At 34.5% G+C, this 16,571-nt stretch overlaps 1 protein-coding gene across 2 annotated transcripts; it reads left to right on the top strand.

Moving 5' to 3' along the window:
* Nucleotides 1-1,025: 1,025 nt before the first annotated feature.
* LOC132293947 (squalene synthase 1) lies at nucleotides 1,026-14,220 on the top strand. 2 transcript variants are annotated; one of them, XM_059791625.1, is made up of 15 exons: nucleotides 1,026-1,222; nucleotides 1,638-1,837; nucleotides 2,735-2,777; nucleotides 3,328-3,417; nucleotides 5,325-5,400; nucleotides 8,695-8,764; nucleotides 10,016-10,159; nucleotides 10,264-10,368; nucleotides 10,550-10,696; nucleotides 11,767-11,842; nucleotides 12,577-12,665; nucleotides 13,444-13,535; nucleotides 13,613-13,658; nucleotides 13,737-13,806; nucleotides 13,923-14,220. In XM_059791625.1, coding segments are annotated over exons 1-15 (1,266 nt in total). In that variant the 5' UTR covers nucleotides 1,026-1,206; the 3' UTR covers nucleotides 13,925-14,220. The 2 variants fall into 2 exon arrangements, with proteins under 2 accessions (XP_059647608.1, XP_059647609.1); XM_059791626.1 differs by having other exon boundaries at nucleotides 1,604-1,837.
* The last annotated feature ends 2,351 nt before the right edge of the window (nucleotides 14,221-16,571 follow it).

Raw genomic sequence — 16,571 nt, 5'->3', positions numbered from 1 at the left:
AAAGGTAATAGATTTAAGTCAAAAATTGTTGGTAAATGTCTTCTTAGTTGACATTTTTAATTCAACTTGTACAAGTGGTTGCTTTCAAACTCAATTCAAATTTTATTTTTTTATTTTTTATTTTTGTGTTTGACCGTTCAATTGCTGTTACTATATCAATTAAGATTTGTTTACTGAATTAAACGGTGATAACATTCAGTTGAAATATTAACATGATCAACTCAATTATTGTTGGTGAATGTCTTGTTAGTTGACATTTGATTATACAAGGGAGTTTCTTTAAACTTTGTGTGTGTCAATTGTTCTCTCTTTTCTGGTCAAATGCAACAATTATTGATCATGTCAATTATTGTTGGTGAACATTTTATTAATTGAAATTTGCATGTTCTAGTTTATTATTGCAGGGACGAAGCCAAGGGCATCCCCACCCCAATATTTTTTTATTATTTTTTTATTTTTTAATTTATAAGTAGTAATAATGTATAGATATTAATTTTAATTTTGTATAGAATATTAAATTTGACCCACTCGAATATTTTTTAGAATTCTATTAATTGAAATTATTCATGATTATTAATGGTAATTTTGTATAAGAAAATTAAGATCGACCTTTCAAAATTTTATGAAGTTCTCATTTATAGTTACTTATTCATGTAAATTAAAGATGGTTTGTGAAATAAATTATTTATGACTCTTTTGAATATTTTAGTCTTGCCTTTAAAAATTCAAACTTAATAATAAAAATGTTTATTATTTTGTAAGCATTGCCAAAACGTATTATAGGTATATAAATTATTTGTTATGATTTGAAGAGATAATAAAAAAAAAAATAAAAAAATGACAACTTTATTGATCGACTGTTAATTAATATTTTTCTATTTATTTTTCTCATATTGTTTATAGATTTGTTCTAAAAAAGTGTACAACTAAAATGCACGGGGAAAAAAATTATTGTAATTATTTTATTTATTTATTAAATTTAACTATATATTGCTAATTTACCCCAATTGAAAATTTCTTAGTTCATATGTAGGACGTGTATCAATCTATCTCATGCTGAGGAAGGTTAGCATTTCTCATCACAGAGAACAAACAAGGTCGATCGTAATCGTAAGAGAAGAAACGCTTCTTTGGATGGCAATATGGAAGGAATTTCTTGCTCAGTTTAATTATGTACCATAACTTTAGAGTTATTCAGAAATTAAAATGATTTCATTTGACGGTGAGTCCAAACGCTGCATTAAATTGTCAAAGGACATATTTTTGTAAGTCCTGTAATTCGCTGTTTTGTCAAACAATTCAGGCGATTTAAATTCCCCCTCCCCACTATAGCGGCTATAGGCTATAGCCCTACTATATATGTGTATAATATATATATACATACAGACACATCTACTCTATATATTAGTATATTTATCAGCATTTTCTCCAAGAAGACGACGACCTGGTCCTCGATTCCATCTTCACAGACGCCTTATTGGACCATACCAAACACACTCACCAATACACCTTTCTCAACACCAACAAAGCTTGTATAAATACAAAAATTCGAATCTCACTTTGTGTGGATTTAAACACCAATTGTAAAATTTGTTGTGTCCAGATCTGCAATTGATCATCGCTGTAATCAATTGAAGGTGAAATGGGAAGTTTGGGGGCGATCGTGAAGCATCCGGATGATTTCTATCCGTTGTTGAAGCTGAAAATGGCGGCGAGGCATGCCGAGAAGCAGATCCCTTCGGAGCCTCATTGGGCCTTCTGTTACACCATGCTTCAGAAGGTCTCTCGCAGTTTCGCTCTCGTTATTCAACAACTCGGCACCGACCTTCGCAACGCCGTAAGTGCAGTTCACAATTCGATTCACATTTTGATGATTCTGATGTCATCTTGTTGATTTTCACATGCTTATGCACAATTACACGCGCACACACATATATTCTTCCTTTCTTTTTTGATGAGTTGGCCAGTCTCTTTTTTCTGTTGTAGAAGGAAAATGCATATCATTGGGGCATAGCCTCCGATCGGTAGCCACAAGACTGACTTTTTGAATCCCTGATTTAGTCGTAGAGGGCTCCCCTCCCCCTAAATAGAATGATTTTAACCTCCATTACTGATTTCATTCCCCAGTACACTAATCAATAACAAAATAAAATATGATATGATGGTAGATCTCGATCTTTCTTTGAGAAAGTGGTATTTACCAACCTGTTGACCCCATATGGAGTTGCATTTTTTTGAACCCGCTTCAAGGCCGGATTGCTGCTCTGGACACTCCTGCGTCTCTTTATCTATTTTTTGATTCTCGTTATTCACTTAACTAACTAGCGAGAATAAGAATAGGGAGTCAGCCTCTTTGTTGCTTAGGAAAGGAAAAGACTCTTTGAGGAGAAATCCTCTTTTCGAATCCGGTAGAGCAGCTGCCCTAGTACCGTATTTTATTGAGTTTACAACTGGAGTCGCTTGGCTTGCTCTTCGCCTATTGACGCCAGAAAATTATTTGAGGGGGGCTCACTTAAAAAATTTCAACTACCGTATTTTCATTGAGTACATTTTTTGAGTAAGCTAGTAGCAAGCAAGCTGTCACTAAATTGGAATATTTGTCTATTCCTACCATTTAAGGTTTTAGCAATTTTTCGGACTTGTATTCTTTTAGATTAGCTCTTTCCTGGTTGCTTACTAGTTCCTTTTTAAAAAAGACTCCTGATTCCCATGTTATTGTTTTCTTACTTTGCAGGTATGCATTTTTTACTTGGTTCTTCGAGCATTGGACACTGTTGGTATATTCCTATTTGTGATCTATTGCTTCATTAACACCCCCCGTCCCCGCCCCCCTCTTGACAAGTATTGTTTGTTCTCTATCATGTGATCTTAACATCAACCTATGAATTTTAAATTCATCAGACTTTGCTCTCTGTCATGTGGATATTTGAATTTGAAATTCATCATACACTAGCTTACAGTTATAGCCTAATACTCAATTGTTAGAAATTGCTCAAGAATAGAGCTATTTCCGATAGCATTTGGTTTAACTGGGATTATAGTTTAGATAGAGCAGAATGATTACATGCTTCATGTAGTCGACTCCAAATAGTTCGAAAAGGCTTTTATTTGGCAATGTTTAATATCCGACTGAATCAGTTTGTTTTGACTTGTCTGTATAAATCATATGCATAATTTTCTGGTCCCTATTGATCACTTATTTCTATAATTGTTAATTGCTGCACTCCATTTAATTTCAACTTTTCAACCCTTATTTTCATTTCATTTCCTGCTATTTTATAGCTGAGTAAATTGGCATGTCTCTTCATGTTCTTGATTTTTTGACAGAGGATGATACGAGCATACCAACAGAAGTTAAAGTCCCTATTCTGATGGCTTTCCATCGTCACATATATGATCCCGACTGGCATTTTTCATGTGAGGGTTCTGTACTGTTTATTTCATGTTTCTTTTTTCTTTTTCCTCTCACACTGGAGATCACCTTTTATAACTTGTTTCTGATCCTCAATGAATTCTTTCTGATTATAAAACTATCAGTTCTCTAATATAAATATATTACTGCCACAGTTATTATTATTATTTATTATTGTGATTATTATGGGGTATTATTGGCTAAGCACTTGAATCGTAGAATCAACTTTTAAGTCTGAAAGAGTGCTTAAATGTAGAACTAGGTCTGGGAGTTTGATGTGTTAGCTATTATACTCTTCAGTAGTCCAGTTCATTGTTTTGACTCTGCAGATTGTGCTCACTTCTCCCATTCTTTACTCAAATCCTTTTATGTTTTAATTTCAGTTCTCGCACCTGTTCGCAATTCAGTGCAAAACTAACGCCTTAATTAGGCTATGTCACAAAAGAAAAAAAAAAAATCATAATTGCATATGTTGGACTTTTTCCACTTAAAGTTGATTTCAATTATAGATCTAAAATAACTTCAAAATTTTTCTTCATTTTCTACTAGTCTGATAACCTAATTCATATGAAGAAGAGTGTAAATATAACATGGCCTATTACCATCTTTTTTTTAATTTATGGTCAGTGATATTTCTTCTACATTCACCATGGGGTAATTTAAATTATAAGGAACTTCAATGTGCTAAAGTATTTTCTTAGCTGTAGATTGGTATCAAAATTGCGACTAAAAGTTACTAGTCTTTATCACTTGAGACTACTGTTGACTTTGAAACTCTCCTGTTACAGTATATGTCCAGTAGAAGTCAAGTGTCTATATCCAGATTCAGCACTTCATATAAGAGAAACAGAATTGTATAAGATAGTACCATCGTATCCCGACACTTTATACACATATTACCAAGAAAAAAAAATAAGCATGCAAATTGAAACAAGTATATTGATGGGTAGTCTAAATTCAAATGAACCGGGTGCCACGGCTTACAGCAGTTGTGCAAAAATTGTAAACAGTGAAGTATGGACTTGGAGATGGGGTATTGACACGACACGACACGACATGGATAAACAGATGTGTCAAACTTTGGAAAAGTAGGACAAGGGCACAAGTGACATGTGTGATGCACGTGCATTTATATATTTAGATATGCATATGTGTGAATTGTGAACATAAATTTGTATACTCTTCTCTTATTTCTGTGCCCATTTCTTTGGTAAATATCTTGTGTTTTTTAACGTATGGTCAGACTTTTTGAAATTTTCTTACATCTATACAAGTATACATCCATGGTTCATCAGTCACATGTTGATGCGCATCCAAGAAGTGTCAGTAATATATTTTGAAATTAATAATTTTATTTTGTTTTTAATTACAAATGCATCGTAGAAGTGTCAGTAATATATTTTGAAATTAATAATTTTATTTTGTTTTTAATTACAAATGCATCGTGGATGCATTTGGACCGTGTTCCAGAGTGTCCAAGAAGTAGGTACATGTATGACACGGACACGGACATGGATCCTCCTTGGAAGTGTTTCTTCTTAAAAAGTAAATAACAAAAGAAATGAAAGTATATAAACTGTTGTTTCCTTGCTGAAAATCCTTATCTCATTAGTTCTATTATCAGAATGTTCATTATGTACTTCTTCTCTGAGCTAGTAGTAAATAGAAACTCTAGAGTCTAGGCCATTTTTTCTCTACATCTTCCATCTGAATAATTATGTACATCTTCTCTTAGCTAGTAGTAAATAGATACTCTAGAGTCTAGACCATTCTTTCTCAAATAATTATGTACATCTTCTCTTAGCTAGTAGTAGTAAATAGATACTCTAGAGTCTAGACCATTTTTTCTCTACATCTTCCATCTGAATAATTATGGACTGGTTGCTAATCTAGTTATTGATGTTGCATTAAGGTGGTACGAAGGACTACAAAGTTCTCATGGACGAGTTCCATCATGTTTCTACTGCTTTTCTGGAGCTCGGAAGAAGGTTATTTCTTATTCAACAATAGATGTTTTTTTTCTTTTCTATACAGTTATAAATTAAAGGCTTCAAATAAAAGTATGAGGTTAGTCATGAAAAAAGTAATTGTCTTGGATATTCATGAAAAGAACATACTCCCTCTGCCCATAATAAGTGTCATCCTTGGGACTCTTAACTTTTTAAGGATACATGCATTTAATGCATTGACCCCCTTTAAAATTACAACACTAACCCTACTAAATTTCAGCATTTACTTTATTGAATTGAAAAGATTTTCAAAACCTAAGTATAATTTGGTGAAGTTGAAATTTGGAACATCATAAAAAGAAAAGTGGAAACTTATTTTAGAACATCTCAAAAAAGAAAGCATGACACTTATCATGGGACAAAGGTAGTAATTATTATTATTTTTTCATATATAGAGGTAGTAATTTTTATTAAAGGGATCTATTGATAAGATAACAGAGTCATTCATTGTCTTTTTACAGACAGATTTCTTGTATGAAATTAAACACACAAAATGAGTGACAAATAATAATCTTTTCCAATTTGAAGAAATTAGAGTACAATCTCTGGGAGGGTGGTTCAAGCCCCAGTGGGTGCATGCGTGTCAGTACATTTACCTATCCAAAAAAAAATTATCATAATAAAAAACAAAAATGGGGTAAATTACCCTCAGAGCCCTGAGGCTTATTCAAATTACTCTCAGATAGAATTTTTTGAAACATCACTCTAACACCCTCTGTCAGAGTTAAAACCGTTAACACCATTAGCTCTCATTATTAAAGCACAAAAATACCCCTCATTTTCAATAATTATAGTGCTTACCTCACAGCTAATGTAAGCGAAGAAAAATAAATATAAATTTTATGTTTCACATACTGCATTCATATACATAGGGTTTATATATAGAAATATATGTGTGTGTATATCAACCACAACACTCATCCTTATCCTGCCTGCACCACCATCAACAGCCACAACCACTGCCATTGCCGCCACAGTCACAACCACCACCATTACCCCTTCTCTTTCTCTCTCTAACACCCAAATAGACCCACTTCTTTGCAAATGGCCATCAGCATTTATTGAACCCACCTCTGCCCCAAGGTTACTGCATCTTCTCCACCACCATCGCCCAACCTCTCTCTCTCACCTGCTCCCAAGTCCATCGCCGGTTCACCACTGCCTTTCTACTCTCTCATCTCCCGCTTTAACTCCCCCGTCCAACTCCCTCTCTCTTTCTCTCTTTGTTCTCTGTTTTATTACTCAAAAGTAGAGGGCTGGGGTTTTCACCAGAGAGGGTTCGCAGTGTTGTTGACTTGTTGGTAGTAAATTTCTCATTCATATACATTTCAGTTCCTTGAATCAGAAGACAAGCGTTTCAGACAAATTACTAAGTTATCTTATATATAAAAATTAATACACACACGTACACACATAGACAAATATATAGATTTGGTTTTATCTTCAAAGCAAGTATAATAGGAATTGTTGTACCAGTGAGAGAGAACTGAGTAAGATAATGGTGGTGGAGGCGGTGGTTGATGATACAAGTATATATGTAATAGAGTAAAATAATGAAACAAATTATTAAATTTATTTGTTATAAATTATGGGGTCAAATTTATCACTACACAAGCAGTAAGTAGGGATAATAAGGTAAATTCGTTGAAGGGTATTTTTGGTATTTAAACAAATTGTTTAACGGAATTAATGGTGCACTAACAGAGGTGGGGTTGACTGTGATTTCATCAAACCTCAAGGGAGGTTGATTTCATTATTTTAAGACTTCCATCCAATGGTAATTATTTCAAACCTCAGGGGAGGTTAGAGAAATTTACTCACGAAAAAAAAAAAGACGAAACATTAACCAAAGGGCTTGAAATCTCCACCAACTTGACAGGGAAAGATTGTCAAGAATTCTTTGACTTAGGTGTCTAGGCTTTTGAGCGTAGAAGAAACCGATGAAGCTTTATCATGTACTGCTGCCTGGAGATTGAATGTCCGAGTGAAAGTTCTTTGGGGCTTTAGGTTTTAATTCCATCATTTTTCTCTTTTCATTTCAACTTGGATGGTACGTGGCAATGTCTTATTTGGCTTCGGGATTACACATAAAAATACCTCTAAGACACAACAATTCTGATAACATGTGGAAATTTGTTATTAGCTTAAGAAATTTCCCTCTTTCAGTAGGAGAGTTTGAAATGATTACTTTGCCATGCATGGATCTTTTTATTGTCTACTGTACAGTACAAATAAAGTACTTGTCCTGTCTGATACTTAAACGCCAGCAGAATGTTCCTTGTAAAGTGATGACAGATTCCATGCATATGTCAAGAGAACATGTAATTGTTAGAGAGAGAATCATTTTAATCGGTTAACGCATCAATTTATTTTCCGAGGTTTAGTTATTATTTTCAAGCTCTATATGGTTTGAATTTAGTTTAAATTAATAGGTTAATATGGCCATGCCCTTGTATTGTTATTTTTTGAGGTTGACAATAATAGAAGCTGCACATCAACTCTTGGTGAGTCACTGTGTGATGTTTCCATACTTTGAACTGATTGTAGAACCTAATACTGCCACGCCCAAGGACAAGTCAATCTATTATTGGTAATTCGACATGATTGTAGAGTAATCTGCTCCCTTGCTGACTTTCATCATAAATACAGCTCAGTTCATTCCTTAAATTGTTCACATGGTATTTCACACCTTTTTCCATAGTAGGTATTCTATACTCTTTTTTTCATAAATGCTTAGGCATGCTGATAACTTAAACAGTTGCGCTTTTGTGGTAATTTAAGCTTTTTAAGGTTTTTCTCCCAAGTAGTTTAAGCTTTCTAAGTAACGAATATTTTTAGATAGGAGTTGAGTTAATATAAAGGGTGAGGCACTCTATAGATTCTGTAATTGATCTGATGGATTTAGAAAAGCTACTCATGGGAGTTTATTTTTGACCCTAGTGATATACGCCCTTCTATGGATCTATATTTTTATCTAAAATTCTAAATTTGATAATTATTTGCTTGCTGGCTTTTCTCAGTTCCTCATGAAACATTTAGGATGCACTGGATTTTTTTATGAATTAAAGCTTTGCTGCATACATTTGCTCAAGTTACATGTATATTTGCAATTATAAGTTTTTTGGTATGTGTTTGTGCAAACTATTACATGTATATTTGCAATTATAAGTTTTTTGGTATGTGTCTGTGCAAACTATTACATGTATATTTGCAATTATAAGTTTTTTGGTATGTGTCTGTGCAAACTAACTTACAAAACTTAATATTTTGCAGTTATCAGGAGGCAATTGAGGATATTACCATGAGAATGGGTGCAGGAATGGCTAAATTTATATGCAAGGAGGTTTGTCACGAATTTCATGCAAGAGATACAAATCTGATATTTTTCTTCTTCTTGTTGTTGTTGTTATGCTCTATACATAATCATCAAATGCGTGATATTTACATTTAAGTTGGCTTTATTGGATGGTGAAAATTTCAAAATCTCATTGTGTCATGAGCTTTTCTCATTTTTTTGTACACGTCCCAAAATAAGAAAATGGGTTCATAAAAGATGTCATACTGATTCCCTTTTTGTGGGGTATTGTTTAACTGGGATTATACTGCTCATAATAAAGAAATTTTGAAATTATTATTTTTCAAAGGCCATTTGGCGAGCTCAAAACCTTTCCCTCGGCGTAACGTTGGCTCCGACTCTTTTACCCCGAATTAGGGCTCTTTTGCATGCCCAACTTCTCAAACGGATCTCTCAAAAAGAGAGCCCCATAAGGGGGTCCTGACTGGTCCAGGCCACGAAATCAACAGCCGGGGCTCTCTTCGCTAGAATTATGATTTTAGAGAACTGGGCCCGTTTGCGGAAGAGGTCATCTGCAAATATAGCTGGCGCTTTGATCCTGAGAAATTGGAGAAAAAGCATTCATCTCTTTCCTGGCTTTCACCGAGCTTTCGAAAGAGGATAGCCCCGTTCTCAGGCGAAACGCGATATTGAACGCAATCTTCACAATTTCGAAGCCCGATAATGAATAAGAGGCTTCTATCAATATCGTGTCGCCCAAGGACCTTGCCATATTTGTTAATATTGTAGAGTTTGCTTCATTAATTCTTTATAGTTATATTTGTTTGGTATATCATTTAAAATTTTCTCTTTCTAGATTTTGCTAGTGGTATTGATGTTATTATTATTTGACAAAGCAACTGTGTATTTTAATAGTGTTTTGTTATGTAGCCAATCATTATGTGTATTCCACAAGTAAATGATATAACATATTATCTAGGAATATCTACAACAGTTTAATGGACAATATTGGAAATGACAGAATTTTGTGATCATGCACTTGGGTGACCTCTGGGGTAAATTTTGTGATCATGCACTTGGGTGACCTCTGGGGTATTTGACTCCTTGTTCATGCAGTTGTCTCCATATGCATCAGCAATGGACGTAAATTGGGAATGATTATGAAAGTGAATTTTTTTTTTTTCCCTGGTTGTCAATTATTTAGGAGCTTGGAGAGTTGGAGGGCCTCTGGAGTTAAATTCAAATTGTAGGTTCTTTAAAAAAATTTGTGCCACTGACAGCCCATTCCTTGTATTGCAGGTAGAGACAACTGATGACTATGATGAATATTGTCACTATGTGGCAGGACTTGTTGGGTTAGGATTGTCGAAGCTTTTTCATGCGTCCGGAACTGAAGATTTGGCTTCAGATTATCTCTCCAATTCAATGGGTTTATTTCTTCAGGTAGTGCTCTTGACATGAATTGCAACTGGCTTGGTCCATCTTAAGTCTTCTTTCATGGTTGAGAGTCTGGTTTTTCTCATCATATCTTTTTTATGTAATGACAGAAAACAAATATTATTCGAGATTATCTGGAGGATATAAATGAGATACCGAAGTCACGTATGTTTTGGCCTCGCCAGATTTGGAGTAAATATGTTAACAAACTCGAGGTTCATCTCTTTCATGTGCTTAATCTTAAAATTTAATCTTATATACTCATCTTTCCCATTCATCGTGCTCTTTTCCTGATATACTACCAGTTATGGTATAACCGCAGCAAAGTTGCATTTATGACATTCATACTTGTGCTCATTCTTTTTTATTAACATCCTTTGGTAATGTGTGTTTCAGGACTTAAAATATGAGGAGAACTCGATCAAGGCAGTGCAATGTCTCAATGACATGGTCACAAATGCTTTGTTGCATGCGGAGGATGCCCTAACGTACATGTCTGCTTTGCGAGATCCTGCTATCTTCAAATTTTGTGCCATTCCACAGGTATATACTTTTGAAGTGGCTTGGGCTTTACTGATTTTTAGCCTGTCTATCATGCTGTACTTTTTATCTTTCAACCTTTGATAAGACCGACCTTCCATGAATTGTGCACACTGCCAACAAATTGGCCCCACATTTTTCTACCTGTTTGGTAATTTTTTATTTTTTGTGTGTATTGATCAATTAATTAAGAGGGTCAATACGTGAGTCAGTACATGCTCATGGAAAGTATTCTAATTATGGTCATCAATCAAGAAATGTACTGGTCGTGGAGATACATTTTAACAGCCAATCTAGCTGTAGCAATATTGATGATGTTGGTTGCAACACAAGTATATAAGAATTAGGTTTGGAGAGTGAATGAGTTCTACTTCAGTTTACATAATAATGTCATGTCATTGCATAGCATAATGCATAATATTGTTAATGCCATTGCATTGCATCAATTAATCTTACTCTTTTAGAGTATTGGGTGACCGTGCAAGATGACAAGCAACAACAAAAATCTACTAGATGTGATGCCATTTTATTGCAATCTATATAATTCTGTTATGCAATTGATCTTGCTCTTGTCAATTATTGGGTGACTGCACTAGATGACATCTAACAATGAAATCCTAGAGCAGTTTTTCACGCCATTGGTGTGTGTGTATATATTTTGTGGAATTAGCTATAACTTCTTGGGTGTTAAAGTTTAAGATAGCTGTCTCTCTCTGTCTCTCTCTCAAATTTTGGTAGTGTGTTAAATAGTATTCTGTTTTCATTTTTTTGTTTTGTTTCGTCTGTTTTTTTTTTTTTTGGTTTTTGTGGCACAAGAAACAGTAATGCATATTTCTTTCTGTGTAAATTCTGGCAAGTGTAATTTAGTTGCGGCTATAAATTGGAATTTTCATGCCAATTTTCTTTGCATTAGTCTGCGACAAAACCATTTTGTATCATATCTGAACTCTAATATGCAAATGGATTAGTATTTAGTCCATAAAACCCAAGTCTTTTGCCTGATCATGCATTTGAAATACATGACATGTCTTTGTGTGAACATGCACTGATTTGTTATGTTCTATTTTTACTAGATCATGGCAATTGGAACCTTAGCTCTATGCTACAACAACGTTGAAGTCTTCAGGGGTGTAGTAAAAATGAGACGTGGTAAGATAACAATCCATGGGCGCTGCATTCTTTGCTACATCATGTCAGAAATTTTTTAATCATTCTATTGTAACACATTTTAGCTTCTTGTTATAATGATTGTCTTACCTTTTTGTTTTATTTTATTTTGAATTTGATCATTGGAATTTTGGATGATAATACGGTTAAAATTTATTTCTGAAAAAGAATTGAGTAATATGACAATGCTGACTCAACCTCCAGTATCCTGCTAGACCAAATATTAGAATTAGCATCCTCAGTAACAATTATTTATAGTTGCTTCAACTTGCCTTATAACGTAGCAACATTCAACCTTTATTAATCATCATGCCCAAGCAACATGGTTCTAGATTGTTGTGATAATGATCTCTGCCATAGTCTCATGAATGGGCACTTCAGATGGGGAGGAACTTCTCTGCCACGCACAAAAAAAAAAAAAACAATTATTTATAGTTGCTTCTCTCCCACCCACCCACCCCCCCCCCCCCCCCCCCCCCCCCGGGCCGCGGCCACACACAAAAAAAAAACCCAAATAATATGAAAGATTTTGTTTTATATATATATATTCGGTAAGTAGATTTTGATATATTTGGTGCTACTGTTTTTTATAATTTTTATCATGGTTGTTTTTTTAAGAAACAGAGGATTGCTTGTGGTTTTATTCTTTTTTACTTCTGAACAAAGTTCTATTTATCTTTTCCATCTTTTTATTCATATCATGGCTTCCTTTACAGGTCTTACTGCTAAAGTTATTGACCGCACAAAAACAATGTCTGATGTCTATGGTGCTTTCTTCGACTTTTCTTGTATGCTGAAATCCAAGGTATTGCCATCCATTTACCAAAAACAGGCAAGAATTTTTGGCAAGGAGAAAATAACATATATATATATATATATATATGATGTCCTTGTTGGTTTAATATGGAAGAGGTCTGCATGATTAGATACTGAATGGATCCCTAAGACTTAATATCATGGAGGAGACTAACAAACTTGTCTCCAGGCCATTATAAAGTATTTTGCACTAGTAAATGCCCTTTTTTAATGCACTAGTAAATGCCCTTTTTTAATGGTTGCCAATTTGTGTGTGCTTGTGTGCAGTGGGGGCAGAAAGATAGGAACCCTATCTCAAACCACAAAGCCTTTATAGGATATTTTTTAAGCTAGATTAAGATCTAAAGCGTCTTTTCACGAACTACTGTTGATCAAAGGCATCCAGCAAATTGGACAAGCAAAACCATCTCAAAAGTAGAAACATACTTTTTTAAGAAAACTACCAAATCAAACTTGTTGGGCAAGACTTTTCTTTTGTAACACCCTGGGATTCAATGTCCAAAACTATCACATCTGAAGGAAGGAAAAAAGGGATAATCTGAACTTGTGCACGTAGTTTTGCAACTGATGGAGTTTGCTGTTTTCTCTGCTTGGTCGCATTTCATAACTTGGTTACTGCTTTTCTAGAATGTAGATTTCTCAAGTTAGCAACTTCTGAACATTTTTTTCTTTCTTTTCTCACCTTTCTCTGTAGTTAAATTTCCTTTAGTTTTGTGGAGATTTCTGACATTATACTCACTGAAAATCCGTTACATTGATTACTGTAGGTCGACAAGAATGATCCTAATGCTACCAAAACGTTGAGCAGGCTAGACACAATTCTAAAGACTTGCAGGGACTCTGGAACCTTAAACAAAAGGTTTGCTAAGTTCTTAGTTGTCCTCACCTCAACGAACTTGTTTTCTCAGTGTCTAACCAATTTTTGTGTTCCACCAGGAAATCTTACATCGTCAAGAGTGAGCCAAACTACAATTCAGCTATGGTGAGCTTTAATGCCGATTTTGCTTCCTGATATTCAACCAAAGGATGTCTACTGATTATACTCTTTATCTCAATGCAGGTTGTTGTATTATTCATTATACTGGGTATCCTATTCGCGTATCTATCCGCAAACCGATCAATGAATATTTGTAAGTTATCTTACAGGACAAATAATTGCTGCCACAGGAAGAGAGAAAAATGAAATAAAAAGAAAATAAAATGGAAGATTTCCTGGGAACTGATTTTTCTTCTTGCTCTTTTGCAGGATTGGCTTATGTGAGGGTGAAATCATGGGTAGCTGCACAAGCGCATGCCTAGCTTCCTGGATCATTTGTGGTGCTTATATACAAATACTACTACTGTAACGGCGATGTTTGGCATCACCTACGTAGTTGTCTAATACAGTTTCTGTAACTTCCATGTACAAACCACTTCTGATTGAAAGTTCACTACTCAATAACAAATTGAGCATGCTATTGTATTGTTTTTCTGACTTTCTGGAATATTTTTGTGGTTTTTGGTAAAGCAATATATATATATATTGTTGATATTCTGTTTCTCTATGTTGAATTTAGATTGCATGTACTTCCGAGGGTCATTCCGTAACAGGGTTTTTACCGATTTCCAGGTCGTAGATGTTTGTTTGTCATTGATTTCTGTGATGTTTTCTTGAATTATTTTCAATCCAATGGATTTAGTTATGGGGATGAGTAGCTTTTGGTAACAGTGTGCTTCTGTAATTAATAGACCATATAATTCCTTAATTTTTGTTCTGTAATTAAAGGAGTTTAATCAATCTCGTTGATGCCAGGGATTTATTATCAAGTTTACTGTAACAACTTATACATTTTGTACATCAAATTTGCCCATCAAACACACACGCACAAATTGTACTTTATGGGAGGAAGACTAGCGGTCTATTGGTATTTGCCGATCATTATTTTTATAAATCTGAAAACGTAGTTTTGTATAAGAAAATTCGAAAGAAAAGAAAATTTAAAAATTTCGAATTGATCCTGAAACTTATGTGCTAACGAGATTTAAAATTGATAATCATTACATAATTCAGGATTGGTTAGTGAATGTAACTATCATGCAGAATCGCACTATGGATTGGATATTATAATGTACTTTTCAGAGACTTTTTAATAGATATTAATAATGGTCATAGTGTTCATTAATTTGGTGGGTTTTGGGGCACTTGTGATTGCCTTCTAGGGTTATATAATTGTTTGGGTGACCACTATGTCTTTTCTAAGCTCACTTGCAACTCATCTATCTACTCATCAATACTGCATTCAAAGAGCACCCGTCCACGAATGCGCTCAGACTTTGTCCCTGTCCACCTAACAAACACCAATGGAATATCTCACAAAAGATTATACTTTTTATTTGTATTTAATTTTCATAGTAATGGAAAATCTTACGAAATATTATACTTTTAATTTGTGATGAAATTGCATAACAATAATGGAAAATCTCACAGCTGTGAGAATCAAAATTAGTGAAATATTTGCAGTGGACAAGTGGGAAAGTTATTTTGCTTTGGCCACTAAAACAGAAACTGATATATATATATATATTCCACTATTGATCAAAACCCACATATTCATAGAATTTTTCAAAGCCCTTTGAGTTGACAAGTTGAACAGTAAACTAATTTTGGGAACCATGAATTGGTGCACCAAAACAGACGTGGAAACACAGGGATGGTAAAGTATGGACTTAGTGGCCTTGCCGAAAGGCCAATTACTTTCTAGAATTCTAGGTGGTGGTGGTACATTACAAATACAACAAACACCTATGTTTGTTTATCTCTATACATTTATACTATGTATATATTTTTATCTATCTTGTATATCCATTGATTATTTAAGTTTTACTCACAAGTAAGATATACTTGATCTTTTCCTTTGACATGTTAAAAAAAGACATACTTGATCTAAAAGACATTCAACATATGATCATTATAATAGTTTCTTGATCTAATAATGTGATATTGTGTTTCGAATTTGGTGTCAGGTTGCAACTATAACCTGATGACCCGTTGGATGAGGAAAATTTTTTGACTGACTTTTTGCTTATGAATCGTGGACCCTAATTAATCTCTTGTAACCCAATATATAAGGGCACTTAGGGTTTGGAGGAAGTGAAGATAGAGACTCTGAAACAGAGCGAGGGGCTGAAAATTTGTAATCTTTGATTTGATACATAGTGAAAACTTTTGCCGGATCCCAACTATGAACGTAAGTTGTTGCCGAACCACGTATAAATCTTTATGTTCTTTGTGTGTCGTGTTTACTTTTCTGCTGTAGTTCTTGATTCAACTTGAATTCGTTGTATTTGTCATAACAAATAATTTTTATTTTTCACCTAATTTTCAGAAGAAAAAATCTTTTTCACCAAAGTCGCTTGTTCAAATCATTTCAAGAAATTTGTTTATCAAATTTAAAAATTTCAATGATCACAAACTAGTGCCTTTTCCGTCTTGGTTTGGTCGGCGTTTCCCCTCTAATTATCAAAGCCTTTTTGGGCACATTTGGACGACGAATTTCATCAAGTTTGTGACAGCGATGTTTATGCTTCATCGGATTTGGAGTTTACCGGCCTCTGTTATGTTTTTTCATAACCATGGTGCTTTTGCTATTGGTAGCAATTGGAATCACTCCTTCATGGTATTACATGATCTACAATGGCTTTCTTCTGGCCATGAGTTTACTCGTTAAGTCCCTTTGTTGGACATATACCACCTGTTACAGTATTGGTCGTCGAAAATGGAATATCGGCCTCACAGTATCCCTCGGTTGTGGCATTCCCGGTGATGGTGGCGTCACATGACGTTACGATGACATTGATCCTTGGGCATATAGAGCAAGTTGGGTGTGCAGAGGTGGGACCGGGGGAACTTTCTGGT

This window comes from Cornus florida, unplaced genomic scaffold (genome assembly GCF_030987335.1).
Source record: "Cornus florida cultivar Cherokee Brave unplaced genomic scaffold, ASM3098733v1 CherokeeBrave_3.0.0_Hap2_Chr02, whole genome shotgun sequence".
Classification (NCBI taxonomy): domain Eukaryota; kingdom Viridiplantae; phylum Streptophyta; class Magnoliopsida; order Cornales; family Cornaceae; genus Cornus; species Cornus florida.
Note: the sequence above shows the minus strand (reverse complement) of the source record. Positions and strands in the feature narration are given on the sequence as shown.